The sequence below is a fragment of the Cnephaeus nilssonii genome (genome assembly GCF_951640355.1).
Source record: "Cnephaeus nilssonii genome assembly, chromosome: 22".
In the NCBI taxonomy this organism is placed as follows: Eukaryota; Metazoa; Chordata; class Mammalia; order Chiroptera; family Vespertilionidae; genus Cnephaeus; species Cnephaeus nilssonii.
This window is the reverse complement of record NC_137093.1, coordinates 29,159,644-29,174,220: the sequence shown is the minus strand read 5'-3', so window position 1 is coordinate 29,174,220 and position 14,577 is coordinate 29,159,644. Positions and strand designations below refer to the sequence as shown.

Here is a 14,577-nt window from a genome sequence, read left to right as displayed (position 1 = left end):
CCTGCCCATTGGGTGTAGTTTTGAACGTTCCCTGAGCCAGGCACACTCACTGAACTGCTGGAGGCACAGGCTTTCCCTGTGCCTGACACGGATGTTGGCATGTGCACAGGCACCACGCACGCTGGCTACAGACTGCACTACATTTCTGTCTTCAGGTGCCTCAACAGGAAATGCCTAGAATCAAACAGCAGCAGCACAGAACACTGCCTGCCTCCCTACCTGTGCCCGTCGGGTCCCCTCACGGCACATGCGTTCCTGATGTGCTGTTTTGGCCAATCTTCAGATGTGGTTACCTTTCAGAAGCCCCTGGTCACCTGTCCCACCTCGGGACAGTTTCCACCAGTCACTGTAACTGAATGCCCAACACCCTCCTCCTGCTCCTTAGCTGCATCCCCCTTGAGGGGGCTAATTTCCAGTTTCTGGAAGGCTGCCTTGCTCCTCACAGGTTGTGCAAAGGGCAGAAATGCCACCAAAAAGGTAGGTCTAAAGACAGGACAGGGGAGAGGGCCTGTAGCCCCTGGGGTCCAGGGCTCAGACGTGCTGGGCTCCCGGGCCTCACACAGGTCAGACGTGAGTGGACCTGTCACATTTGTGGTTTTAGAAGTTGGCACAGATCCTGGGTTAGCTGTCAAAACTATTCCTAGAAATGGTGCATGTGGTTGCTGCTTCTAAAATGCCATTTGTCATGTCAAGACTCAGGGCCTGTCACTGAGGCCTCTGGTGGCAGCTGCCCAGCAAAGCTGTCATTCCTGGGTGTCTCAGCCAGTGTGGGCTGCCTTTGTCAGGCTGTACAGGCTTCTTGGTTTCTTTAAAACATAATTAGTACTTTGAAAACCAGTAAAATAAAGTTTTATTTTGCAGTTATTTCCAAAGTTGACAGAGACATGGATCAGACATCTCATTTAGTTGCACTGCAGAAAAAGTTCATAACCACTTCATAGAAATTGTAGTTTTTGTAAATATTTGGGATGGACACATCATTGTTCAAATATTTTAATCCATAAGCCTGAAAGTTTAATAGCCAGAGGCAAACAGAATGAGCTGTCACCCATTTTACTGAAACAGGACTCTTCTGGCTGTTCCCCACCTGGCCCCTCCCATGAAACCAGCAGGTGGCATCCCCTCACCTGCCCAGGTGCTCCTGTGTCCGGAGAGGCTAATAACACAGGTGTGTTCACACCCAACAGCATCAGGGATACAGGACTTTGGAGTGAGACAGTGGTTTTCCATGCAAGAACCAGATGGAAAATCTTTATTTGACAAAGTGACCAAAGGGTTTAAGAAATGTGAAGAATGTACGAAGTGAAATAAGTTATGGATGGAAATGCTGGGCTCTCCAAGTCCCTGGTGCTGACGGGCTTTGCTGAGTGCCTCAAGGGCTCGTGTGGCCACTGCGGGTGCTGTGGTCTCCACAGTGACACCCGTGAGGAGGCCTTGGGGTGAGACTATGGCAGGAAACCTCGCCAAAGGACCAGAACGTTCCCCTTTCCATCCTGGGCCAGAAGGACAAACGCAGCGATTTAGACACTTCTCTCCACCTCCGCCTGGTCCTAGAGAAATGAAGTGACCGCAGCATAGTCTGTGGAGTGGACGGAGGCAAGGTCTTGTGTTCTTGGAGGCTCCCATGCCAGAGCCGGGCACGGGTGAGGAGAGCGGGGCCTCAGGAGCGGGAGATCTTGTCCGGAGGCATGAACCCTGTGTCCCCGAGGGCCCTGAGTGCCACGCAGCCGTCAGGCCGGACCACCAGGTGGGTGATGCTGCCATTGTTGAGGGAGAGGCGGAGCCAGCCTTCTGGAGGGAACTGCAGCGCCCTGGGGGGAGAGGGAGAACATGCTGCAGGGATCGGGTTGCCGAGCTCTAGCCCCCACCTGCAGACCAGGCGCTGGGCTGAGTGACAGCATCTGTGGGATTGCATCACACATGTCATGACCTGCACATGCGTCAGAACACACTGGTGTCCTCTGAGTGCACACGATTTGTTTCCATTGTGACAGACAGGCAGGGACAGCCCAATAGCAACACGCCCAGAGCCTGTCCCCAGGAACCCAGGCCATGACAGCCCACGGCCATGGAGCCTTTCCTGCTCTCCATTAGGCATGGTTAGTGTTTACTAAAAAGCCCAGAGTTACGGGGTCACCAGGCATCCTCTGTGCCCAAAGCTTGGGGACGAGTAGCATGGCCCCGCTTACCCTGTACCGGCAGCCACCATGAGTTTTGTCAACTTAAAGGAATAACCCTGTTCCATAGTCTCCTGTCCCTTCACTGTCCTCAGCGTCTGCCCTAAGTCAGCCAGCAGAGCGCCCTCAGTCACCACGGAGACGCTTTGGCTCTTTCTGGCCCTTCAGTTAACATAGGTCACCCCTACTCCAAGCCCCAAGCACCCCTGGTGCCGTTTCAGCATGGGGGTCACCCAGCAGGGACTGCTTAGGCCAACCTGTCCAAGGATGTGAACAACGCTCTGTCCACACAGCACAGCAGCCCCCAGACAGCTCGCCCTCAGGTGTCCAGAGCAGCAAACAGCACCCCCAGGGGACACAACGCTGAGGCTGGGCCCCCAGAGCACTAGAGTGAAGGGCGTGGAGCCCCGGCGCCCACCTCCCACCTGATACAAGCAAAGGGAGGCAAAGATTGGTGACTCGGTCGGTGTGAACCCGAGGAAATAGGATGTGGGCACGTCACCACCGAGGGGAGACACGACTGTGCAGGGACAGGTGCACACATACGGAATGGTGCCTTCACCCAGGGCCACGCTCACACCACCCGGGACAGGACCTTGGCAACTGCTGCCCAAACACACGATCATGAGAAACTCCACGTGAAAGACGTTCCACCCGACACGCGGCCTCCAGGACAGTGTGCAGGCCAGAGGCAGCCGCGCCGAGGGCCCCTCACCTGCACACGATGTAGCGGATGACGTTGGCGTGGCATATGAAGATCTCGTAACTGTCCTCCTGCTGCTTGACATCCGCCCGGTGGATGTAGTTCCGAAAGGCGGCCTCGATCCTGGCTCCGTCTTCGTAATACTGCTGGGGGCAGAGAGAGGCACCTAAGCCTGGAGGCGGCTGGCCCAATGGAGGGAGGAGGGGAGTGCCAGGGGCAGCAGGGAAGGAAGGGAGACCACTGTCCTCGGGCGTTTTACCACAGCTTCCGGCTTCCAGTGAGACACGGGCGGGTCGGGCTCGATGGGGGCGCCTTCCCTCAGCAGGTCGGTGCTGACGGTGGAGACACCTGCGGAGGGAGCGGCAGGGATCAGCGGAGACCCCCGGGGTCCCTTCAAGCTGCTGAGGGAGCGGGACGGCCACACGCACCTGGCAGGTGTTTGCTGATGATGTCGGTGGTCTCTACTGCGCGGGTCATGGAGGAATGGACGATTTTATTAAACTTCAGCCCCAAGCTTGCAAGTCGGAGGCCAGTGAGCTCAGCCTGTTCACGACCTTGAAGGTGAAACGTGAGAATTACATGCTGCTGGAGTCCCTCCTGTGTACCCCACAAACACTTCAGTCCTTCCCAAGAAACAATGAGACGATCTAGTGACCTTCAGTCCCAGGCAGAAGAAAACGTTAAAAACAATGACGCAGGTAGAGGATCGTTAACATCTGGGTGGGCCCTGCCTACTACCTCTGAGTCCCTCACACCAATCTCACTCAACTTCGTCCAAAGGCTGAGGCTCTAAGGCTGTGACCCCGCGGGCTGTGTGAGCCCCACAGATGTGAAAATGGGTGTCGCTGCCTGCGCCAACTCCCACGGCCCGGGCAACCTCGTTTCCTGGTGCTGCACAGACCTTGCTTTTTTTTACAAATTGAAGGCAAGACCCTCCACCAGCAAAAAAATAACAACCAGCTTGGACCCACACCCACGGTATCTTCGTGATGTTTTCAGTTGAGGACGCTTCCAAAGCCTGTCTTGCATCAGAGGCTGAGAATTACCGATAAGGACAACGCTCAAACCTGGGCCAAGGGTCCCTGACACAGGCTCAGGGAGGCCGGCTGCAGGGGCCAGTCGGGGCTGAGCCCCGCCACGTACCCAGGGGTGTCAGGGTGCGGTCCTTCTCCCGGGGGGCGTCCGTGTGGTACTGGGAGTGCCTGATGAGGAAGATGTGCCGCGTGGCCTTGGCTTTGTAGTTGTCTATCCTGGACGCCACGTCCTCGTCTCCAGAGCCCAAGTTCCTCTTCCGAAGGTTGACCAGGGAGAGCGGTTCTCGCCTATTGTTGGAACAGGAGACCGTTTGTCCTTGTGACCCCTCCTCACATGTCACCCTTGAGAACGTCTGACAAGATAGTCTCGCTGTCCGGGGAAAGCACAGGGAGGAGCCAATGCCCTCATCCTCCCAGAGCCGGGTGCCAGGCCTACTGTGGGTGACCAGGCGGGGAGCAGACATGCAAAGCCCTTCTGCAACTTAAGTTAATGAGGGTACTCCCAAACTGGCCTTTGCTAAAAACTCAAGGGGCCAAAGAGCCGTTCTGTAGGGACAGACTGATAACAGCAGGTGACCAATGACGGAGAAAGGAAGCAGGTAATGGGAAGGAGTGGCTGTGGGAGGGCGGCCACAGCCCGCGGAAGGGGAGGCTGAGTCTGGAAATGTGCTGTCCAACAGCAGCCACTAGCCCTGTGGCTACTTCATTCAAAACAAAGAAAATAAAATTGAAACCACTTCCCCAGTCACGCTAAGCACATTTTACATGCCCAGCAGCACATGGGACGATGAGGAGGACACGTTCCCATGATCATGGCACAGATGGGATGGCATCCCGAATGTTGGGAACTGGTGGCAGGGGCAGGGACACAGCAAAGCCACGGAGAAGTGACAGGTGACGGCAGGTGTGGCTGGTGGCTCGCAGAACTGGAGCCGATAGAAACTGAACATCTGTGACACGGGCAAGGCCAGGACAAGCACACACTGGGCTGGAGTGAGTTCTGGGGCAGCAGTGGGGATTCCGGGGCTCTGCCTGGGCAGAGGGAACCCTCGGTGCCCATAGCAACCAAGTTGCCATGGCAGGTGCGTGGGAACCCCGCTGAGCCAGAGAAGGCACCCGGGAGCTGCAGGCAGACAGGGAGCCCCACTGTCCCAGGAAGAGGCTGCAGACGTAGAACTTTCTAGGACGGACGGTCCCCCCTCCCATGAATCTAGGCTTCAACCTCAGAGTGAACCTGCTTCCTTCCAAAGGCCGAAGACAGTGGACGGCAAACTGCGGCTCGCGAGCCACATGCGGCTCTTTGGCCCCTTGAGTTTTTAGCAAAGGCCAGCTTAGGAGTACCCTCATTAACTTAATAACAATGTACCCACCTATATAGTTTAAGAAATTTGGCTCTCAAAAGAAATTTCAATCGTTGTACTGTTGATATTTGGCTGTGTTGATTAATGAGTTTGCCGATCACTGGCCTAAGATGTCTGGGAGACTATACTGATGTGCAGAAAAGAGAAGAGAAAATGAGGCGTGGAGCACACAGGAACTGTCATCTCTGCCGACTTCCTGAAAACCTAAAACTATTCAAAAATTAGTTTGCCTTTTAAACGTTAAAGGTTACAACAAAGAATCCCCACCGGGTTCCTGGTAGGACCAGGCTAAGAGCAAAGGGTAGTTCTGTGCCCCTCGCCCAGCAAAGTGCCGTGGGGACCTGGGAATGTCTGTCCAAAGAAACACAACACCCGCAGCGTGGGCCATTTTAAACTTCCGAGCAGGCAGGTGCGGGAAGCAGGAAGAGACGGGTGGGATTTCATTCAGGAACTCACTTTATTTACCCAATGTGTCACAAGTACTACCGGTAACGAAGTACCTACGCATCTGCACTGCTTTGGTTTTAAAATTTAAGTTAACATTAAATGAGACTAAGAATTGTTTCCAGGTCACAGGAGTCACCTTTCAAGTGCTGATAAGGGCACGTGTCTGGGGCCAGGGACCGACCCAAGGTCCCGGGAGGCGCCTGCGAGTCCCGCCCCGGCGCGTCCTCCCTCCTCAGCATCCACACCCTCCTCTCGGCGCGGTCAGGAGGGACCGACAGCCACCTCCAACCGGAGCGCGTGCAGGGAGGGACCGCGGTGACAGCCCCGCCGCGAGGTCCTCTCCCCAGAACTGAAGTCGACCCCTGGGGTCAAAATGACCACTGTCCCCGCTTCCTGCGCTCGCCCCTCCGAACGACCCTCTGGGCAGACGAGGGGCTGCGGCTGGTGTGGGGTCGCCCCACGTCACACCAGAGACCCCGCACGGAGCACGCCGCCCTCAGTCGAACCGGCTTGCCAGACCGAGCGGAGCGGCTAGGGGCCGGGGGGACCCACCCTCGCCACCCTCCTGCGCCCCCGGGCACCCTCCTGCGCCCCCGGCCACCCTCCTGCGCCCCCGGCCACCCTCCTGCACCCCCGGCCACCCTCCTGCACCCCCGGCCACCCTCCTGCGCCCCCGGCCCCGCACCTGTCCCAGTTGGGGTTCCAGACACCGGGCCCAGGATGCGCGGCTCCCGCCCACGCCGGCGGCTCGACCACGCGCGGCTCCGCGTCCCCACCCGCACGGGGCTTTCCCACCGCCACGGCCGAGAAGAGCACGGCGGCCGAGCCGCCCGCCAGGCCACAGGCCGCCAGCTGCAGCGCCTGCCGGAACGCCATGCCTGCCAGTCCCTCCCGCTTCGCGCACGCGCTTAAGAGCGCGGACGGCGCGCGGCAAAGCTCACGCTTCCGCCGACGTCAGGTCCCGGCGAGCGGGCCGACGCTGCGGGGCGGAAGTCCCGCCTCCTAGAGCTCACAGGCCGCGGGGGCAGCCGGGAACACCGACTTCCGGAACAAGGTGCAGCCAAGAGGTGAGTGACTGTTCTGTGGTTCCCGCGCCCCCAATTTCTGCAGAAAGTCGGGGTGCAGGTCACTGTAGCCTTCGAGAGCGAGTGTTTCCGCGGCCCGGACAGCGCGGGGCCCCGGTGACTGCAGGCGCGGAGAGGAGGCGGGCGAGGCGGCCTCGGAGATGAGAACTTGGGGTTCCGTTTAGTGAACTGTGGGACCGCCGTGGGGCTTGGTTTGTCGTTACTGGAGTAAAATGGGCACCACACGGGGCTTCCTGTCTTAACCACGTTCAAGTGCACAGCTCAGGGGCGGTAGGCACTTTCGCGCTGTGCAGCCGACACTACCCTTGTCCCCACTACGTCCTCCCGGACTCCCCAGTCCACGTTACTCACTCCGCGTTTCCCCGCGCGGGCCCCGGCTCCCGCCATCTGTTTCTATGCGGTTGACTCGAGGGACCGCGTATACGTGGGATCGTCTAGTACTTATTCTTTGGGGACCAGCTTCTTTCACCTCCGTGACGTAGCGGGAGCCTGACTTCCCTTCCTTTTTAAGACTGAATGAGGTTCCACTGTATGGAGAGCCCACATCTTGCTTTCCATTCATCCGTTGGTGGACACTTGGGTTGTAATGCTGCTGTGGACATGCGTGGGCAAGTCTCTCTTCCAGTCCCTGCTCTCAGTTCTTTGGGGTTGCATGCCCGTTAGTGAAGTTCCCGGGTCATCTCTGCAGGTGTTCAAGTTGGGAAGTGACATGATCTGAGTTACATTTTAAAAAATCACTCTGGCCCAGGTGGCGTGGCTCAGTGATTAAGCATAAACTATGAACCAGGAGGTCATGATTCAGTTCCTGGTCAGGGCACATGCCCAGGTTGGGGGCTCCATTCCCAGCCAGTCAATGATTCTCTCTCATCATTGATGTTTCTCTCTCTCCCTATCCCTTCCTCTCTGAAACACACACACACACACACACACACATATGTATACATATATATATTGTTTTTTTAAGTAAAAAGAGACACGAGGGCAGCCCCCAAAGCCACAGCAGTCATTAGGAGAAATTTAAATTACCCTTGAAAAAAGCTACATTATAGTTTATTGTGATCCTAATGCAGTCTAAGGTGACAAGTGAAATCGTTCTTAGTGTTTTTGAGGTTGCTGTTTCTCCATCATTTTAGGGCATGTTGATCACGTGATCTGGAGTCAGATTCGTTCTGACCCGGCTGTTTCTGCTCTCACCCTGGGCAGGTGAGCACTCCCCCGGATGTAGCTTGGCCGTGCTGGTGTAGCCTCTCCGGGTCATCCTCACTTCCCCAGGGAGGCCAGGTAGGCGTACCAGAACAGAGCCACCAGGTTAGCAAAGAGCACCCGGAACTGCCAGAGAGAACAGAGGCCCAAGTGAGCGCAAGGCCCTGACCACACCCACCAGACACCAGTCCCCTCGGGCAGAGTTCCTTCACTGGCGGGTCCAGCCAGCACTATTGCACTTATAGGCCTTTACTTTGTACGGAGCCCTGGGCCAGACCCCCCCGCAGAGAGCAGTGGGGGAGGGGGGGCAGGGGGGAGACAGAGTTCCTGCCTAACCAGGTTTACACAGGCCAGCAGGGGAAACACAGTAACCGTCCCTTACCCTCCTTCACGAACACAACTTCAGGTCCTGGCTCGGCCTCTTACCCCAGGACTGGCCATCACACGGTGGCTTCCTCCAGTCTTTCTGACCTGCTCTTCGCTCTAAGCTGCCCTGCTTCAGTGATCTCACAGGCAAACCCCACCTGACCTCTAGTCAGCGAGTCTATCTGGCAGGTCAGCTCCTTGGAAGAAACAGTCTGGTCTGTCTCGTTCACCACTGGATCCCAAGTATAGGGCAGCGGGGCAGGTAGTAGGTGCTCAGCAAACATTTGTTGAATAAACCCCTGCCCCGCAGGCATCGCCTGCAACCCACTAAAATGGAGCTTCAGCCACACAACACTCTGTCCCTACTCCTTTCACAGATTCCGTTGTCCAGCCTGCCCTCTGACAACCACAGACCCATGTCCTCAGCCATCCTGTCTTCTCATGTCTTTCCTTCTTTGTGGAGAGCGCATGGTTTCCTTACCTGCCTGTTCCCTGGGTTCACTCTTGGGGAAAACCTCGACCCTCCCTACCTCTCACCTCTCGGAGCCCCAGGCCCGTGCACATGCAGGTCTTCAGCCTCTGTGGCCCCCGTCATCCGCACGCTCACGCTCTCAAGTTTACCCCTTAACTCCTCTTCAGTCTGCCCTACCCACCCCCGGCCCTCCCAGAGGAAAGAGGGTGTGGACAGAGGTCCCCAGTGACCGTCACCTCAAGAAAACAAAGATTGTTGCAAGGGGGAAAAAGGCTGATGGGAAATGGCCTCTGGTGGAGGCTGGCGGCCTGAGGCCCTGCGCGGTGAGGCAGCCTCACCTGTATGGGGACGTAGTTGACGTTAATGAACTGCACTGGGGTCCAGACGCGCCAGTTCATCTGCAGCGCCGGCCAGAACGCACTCCTCACCTTGGCAGAGCCAGCGGCAGCATCTCCGCCCTGGAAAGAAAACACGGGGTGAGCGAGCCCCACTGCCTCAGGCTGAGATCGGGGCACTGGGGTCTGGGGACCCCAAACCCTAACACAGTGGGGGTTTTTTCAGTCGACTTTGTTCCTTGTAAACATGGGCAGCGCGTAGGGTGGGTAAGGAGCGGTGCAGCTGTAAATCCACTTGGGGCATCCCCAGAGCAGTGAGCGCGCTCACTGTGGGCGACCTGTGTCCTCGCCCTCACCCTGAGCTGACCTGATGTTGTAGGGTAGGAGTGAGGCCAGAATGACGTGAAGCGGGGAGGCACAGGTGGGCAAGGCCAGTGCCCAGTGTCAGCTGGGGCTGTGGTCCTGCCTCACTGCCGGGAGGGCAAACGCGGGTGGCCTTTCAGACGACGGTTCTAGGAGTCGGCCAACCAGGGATCCCGCACAAAAGGGACGGCCTGTGGGGGAACGCTGGCTGTGGTGGCGGCGGGAGTGTGTGTGACTGTTAGTGTGAGCTGTGGTCCACTGTGCTCCTACATATATCCTTTATGAGCCGGGACTTGATGCACTTTGATAACACTTCTTAGTTCTTAATGAAAATACACTCCCTTTGTATTTGGAAGGAAATAAAAAGAGAAACAGCCGTTGTACCCTCCCTTCTATCGTGGGCACCCTTTGCTTCCTCCTGGCTCAGATGTCCTGAGGACTTGCCAAACATTTCTTTTTTACTATCAGGGAATTACTAGCAATCACAGTTAAGTCTAAACATCTTTCCTACTTAATCCCCAGCATCACTTTACACAACACAGGTTATTCTTCTTAGTAACAAAAACTGGAGATGTTGTTTCAAAATAAAATCTGAGTGAGAAGCCTTTACCTGCTGTGATTGGTTGGAACAAATTTCAAGGCAGATCATGACACATTTTGGGCACAGAGCAGGCTGACAGAGAGCAGGTGGGGAGGGGTTGAAGGGCCCGTTAGAGCGGACCTGACCTGGCGCGGTGGGCTCTGACGTGAAGACTATGTGGGTAAGTCGGCCTCCTCAGAGCACCCAGGCTCTCCGGGTACTGAGTTAGCTCAGGCTTCTGCAACATCACCGAGGCCTGAAACTCCTGGGCCACGGGCCTCCTCAGCAGTCTGCATGGACCCCCCTTCCAGAATCATGCTTTGTAACGTATAAAACGTACAGGACTACTGAGGGAACAGCTACCCTGAACACAGCTATCCAAGTATCGGAAAAGTGTGATGACAGGCTAGAGGATGTGCTTCATTAACACGTTCAGTGATCAGACCTGACCGCAGGCCAAGGACCGGGGCGCACAACCCACGGTCAGGGACACCCGACTGCGTGGTTTCCACTCGCGCCCACAGGCACTGCCAGTACGGCGGTGCTTTGCTTCCGACGTTGATCAAGGCAGCTGTGAACCTTCAGTTCGAGAGGCGGGCAAGTTGGCAGACCCTGAATTCCCCCCCCCCCCCCCCCCCCCGGTGCCAGGCTAAGAACCCTTGCCCAGTGGGGAGCGGCAGCAGAGACCAACCTCCAGGAAGTTCATGACGACGAAGAACAGCAGCAGGAAGGCCGGCGCGAAGAGGAGGCGGTCCAGGAGCAGCCTCTTGACCCCGGCCCAGGGCACCTCGGGCGGGATCCAGTGCTCCATGAAGAGGTAGAAGAAGTGGCTCAGCGGCCCCGTGAAGAAGAACCTGAGGCCACAGGGGAAGCGGGGTGAGCTGGGCCACCTTCTCAGGGCTAGGCTCACCCCCAAACGCCAGGTCCCAAACCCTGCCTCTCTCAGCACTGACCACACAGACCCTGGTCCTGGAAAGGGTGCTTTCTTTGAATCTGCTTCCAGCATTCCTGTTTGCTTCTAACAGACCAGACTCGTTCCTGCCTTGGGCTCCTGCCACCTTCACGTGGCCGGCTGCTTCTCGACACTGCCGGCTTGGAGAGTCCTTTCTTGGTGGCTCCAGATGACAAGCCCACTGCTGTCCTTGCCACCCTCTTCCAGGCCCCTGTGGCTTTCTTCATAGCGTTTATCACCACATACAGTGCCCTCTCTTTGCCCCCAGAAGGTAAAACCGTCACAGGGCAGGACCGTGTCTGTCGGTTCACTGCTGTGTCTGCAGTGCCTCGGGCGGGGCCGGAGTCGAAGGTGCTCAGAATGAATAAGTGCACCCCCACTCCCACCCCTTGAGTTTTTCATCAAACCCCTCAGGGAGTTGGCCAGGGTGAACCCTGGGGCTGTGCACCTGCTTGCCTGCGTTGCTGCTACTTTCCAGAGTGTGCAGAGAACTGGGCCCAGCCACAGCATCTGGGACAATGACCTGCTGCCCCATAAAACTCAGTAATAGAAAGATGGGCAGGGACTTGGGGATCTTCCACCTTCGGACTGAAAGCCTTTAACCCTTTGCACTCGCTTGCTTTTTTCTCGATTCCTTTATTCAAATGCTAACCGTGTCGAGTCACACTCGACATCCGAGCGCAAAAGGTTAAACAAGTGGTTCTCAGTTGTCCGTTCTCACCCTGAGGACCAGTGGCCTGGAGCAGGGGTTCTCAGTGTGAGAACAGAAGCCTTGAGGATGGAAAACTGGTTGGTGAGGCCTTCCAGGTGGCTCTGGTCCACTCCCCTCCCAGCTGTGGGGAATTACAGCTTTAAATATGATGAGTCAAGTTAACAATACTTACAGAAATGGTATTTGTGAATTTTGAATTGGGGGAAAAAAAATCTCTTGTTGCAAAAGACTTCCAAGTAATCCATCTGTACAAACACTACTTTTGGCCAGAGAACTCAGGGTGGCTTTAATCGGTAAAACTCCTGAATCTCTGAGCTTTTGCAATTCAATAAGTGGTTCGGAAACTGGACATTTTCAGGACACCTGGATGCTAATGCTATGGAAATAACTAACTGGCCGTAGCTGAGTCTGATGTGCACTTCGAGTCTTGAGTTTGGCCTCTAGGTTCAGGGGAGTTATCTGCTCTTAGTTTTCTCAGCCCAGTGTAGAGGCCATGCCTGCCCGTGAAATTAAAAATAACCACATAAAACCAGAAAATAAGCTACCGCTATCCCGTTCTGATTTCCCCCCACGATTCCTTCAATGCTTTTTACAATTATTTTTCCAAATCAGATTATTCCAGAAACTTGATACCGTGGCTTTGGTGCACTTGGCTCCGCTGTGGAACTCACCCATAAATGGCATATCTGAGAGGCCCACTGACATCTAGCTTTTGAGAGCAGTTTTCTTTTTTCCGCTTCTTAATCGTCTGGGCCAGGAAGTTCCCAAGTGCTGACAAAATGCCGCTGTGGACAGAGAGGGAGTAAGGAAACGGGAGGACCAGCAGGAGGGCTGTTCTGAGATCAGGCTGGGGAAGGGCGGAGACCAGTGCTCATCAAAGCAGCTGCAGTGCAAGGTGCCCGTGTCAAAGGGCGGAGACCGCAGCAAGATCTCCACTTGGTGGATGTGCCGGTGTCGATATCCTGAGGGTGATACACCCTCACTGCCAAAGGTGACCTTGTGTGGCGGGTAGGTAACGGGAGGGATCCTTATGATGGAAAGTCTGTATTTGACTCCGTTGGTGGATACAACCCGTACATGTGAGAAAGCTGTGGAACTAAACACACACACACTTGGCAAGTACAAGAAACGCTGGGGAGCCCTGACCAGTGTGGCTCAGTGGATAGAGCGTCGGCCTGCGGACTCAAGGGTCCCGGGTTCCATTCCAGTCAAGGGCACATGCCCGGGGTTGCAGGCTCGGTCCCCAGTAGGGGGCGTGCAGGAGGCAGCTGAATTGGTGTTTCTCATCGATGTTTCTGGCTCTCTATCCCTCTCTCTTCCTCTCTGTAAAAAAATCAATAAAAAATATTTTTTTTAAAAAAGAAAGAAACGCTGGGGAAATCGTGAGTCTGACCAGTGGGTGGACTGTGCCCACGCCAGTGTTCTGGTTGTGATTGTGTATTAGTTCTACCAATGTTACCGAAGGGGGAAACTGGGTAAGTGTACAGGGATCTCTCTATTATTCCTCATAACTGCATCCGAGTCTCCAATTATCACAATAAAAACGTCCATGAAAGAAGAGGCCCAGTGGCTCCAAAGCGTGGTCTTTCGCTGACTTCTGAGAAGCTCTCTGAGCTGAAATATCCAAAGGTCTCCCTGTGGGTGCTGAGACCCGGATCTGACCCCTGGCTACTCCTTCCTCATCCTCTCCCTGCTCACTGGGCAGGTCTTCAGCGACACAGACCTTCCCACTCCCGAGCTTGCTCCTCCCTCAGGACCTTTGCTCTGCTGTACCCGCTGCCAAAGAGCATTTGCTTCCCTTCTGCCCCGCACCCCTTCGTTCAGGCCTCGGTTCAAATGTCCCCTTGGATAAGTTCGCCCTTTTATGTATTTATCTGCTTTTTGTCTAGTTCTTCGCTCAAATGCAACCTCCATGCGGGCCAGGGCCCTACCCACCTGTCTAACGCCCCGCACACAGGAAGCACGCTGTGCATACTGCGAAAGGCTGGGCTAATAAAAGGGAACAAGCTAGTAAAATTAGTGAAATGAGGGTAACGGACGGGGAAAAGTCTCATAAAAAGTTCAGTGCTGCCAATTAAAGGGCGGAGCTCTGCCAAGACCAACCTGACCACCTCGCCCTCTGACTGACAGGTGCAGGGGCCCCTCCCCAGCCCCTCGGGGGACCGGTCTGCAGGACCCCCAGACGTGGTGCTTCCTCTACCCGGCTCCCGGGCACCCAGCGTCAGCGCCTACGAATCACTGTTCCGAGCCGCCTGCGCCGAACCGCAGGTGCCGAGCTTCCCGCGGGCTCCGGGCCTTTGGAAGCTCGTTGTACACTCGGGGTTTCTCCTTCCTCAACCCCCCGGGAGGCGCCTACTCGGGGGGTCCACGCCGCCCCCCGCCCGGCTCCGGCCGCCGCGCGCCGACCTGGTGGCCGCCTTGGTGAGCACCGGGTAGAGCTGCAGGAGGCGCAGGTACTGGGCGAGCGCCCGCCGCGGCAGCGCCCCGAGTCCGGCCTCAGCCCGCAGTCTGGACGCCGCGGGCGCCATCCCTCCGCGCGCCAAGCCCGCCCCGGGTCTGCTCGGCGTCGGGCGCGGGGACAGCCAGACACTTCCCGCCCCGCCGCGGCCCGCAGCGCCGCCCCGCACAGAACCCGCCGGGCGCCGCGCGCGCCTCCGCGCACTTTTCCTCGGGTCCCTAACCGGCCGCCTCCCTTCGGGCGCCGGCGGCGATTGGATGTCGACGCGCCTGCGCACTCCTCACCCGAGGCCTGGAGGAGCCGCCTCCCCCCGCGGGCACGCGCGGCGA

The 14,577-nt window shown here is 56.8% G+C and overlaps 2 protein-coding genes across 4 annotated transcripts; both read right to left on the bottom strand.

Moving 5' to 3' along the window:
• Window positions 1–832: 832 nt before the first annotated feature.
• PGAM5 (PGAM family member 5, mitochondrial serine/threonine protein phosphatase) lies at window positions 833–6,621 on the bottom strand. 2 transcript variants are annotated; one of them, XM_079762302.1, is made up of 6 exons: window positions 6,408–6,621; window positions 4,024–4,202; window positions 3,309–3,434; window positions 3,140–3,228; window positions 2,893–3,026; window positions 833–1,811 (listed from the first exon to the last, which is right to left on the bottom strand). In XM_079762302.1, exons 1-6 carry the CDS (start codon window positions 6,596–6,598, stop codon window positions 1,661–1,663), a joined length of 870 nt encoding a protein of 289 aa, XP_079618428.1. In that variant the 5' UTR covers window positions 6,599–6,621; the 3' UTR covers window positions 833–1,660. The 2 variants fall into 2 exon arrangements, with proteins under 2 accessions (XP_079618428.1, XP_079618429.1); XM_079762303.1 differs by having other exon boundaries at window positions 2,893–3,023.
• A 1,220-nt stretch (window positions 6,622–7,841) lies between these two features.
• Window positions 7,842–14,575, bottom strand: PXMP2 (peroxisomal membrane protein 2). Of its 2 annotated transcripts, XM_079762304.1 has the most exons (5): window positions 14,197–14,575; window positions 12,462–12,575; window positions 10,818–10,980; window positions 9,187–9,306; window positions 7,842–8,136 (listed from the first exon to the last, which is right to left on the bottom strand). In XM_079762304.1, the coding sequence occupies exons 1-5, from the start codon at window positions 14,316–14,318 to the stop codon at window positions 8,068–8,070; spliced, it is 588 nt and encodes a 195-aa protein (XP_079618430.1). In that variant the 5' UTR covers window positions 14,319–14,575; the 3' UTR covers window positions 7,842–8,067. The 2 variants fall into 2 exon arrangements, with proteins under 2 accessions (XP_079618430.1, XP_079618431.1); XM_079762305.1 differs by lacking the exons at window positions 12,462–12,575; window positions 14,197–14,575 and adding an exon at window positions 11,773–12,448 and having other exon boundaries at window positions 10,818–11,682.
• Window positions 14,576–14,577: the final 2 nt, after the last annotated feature.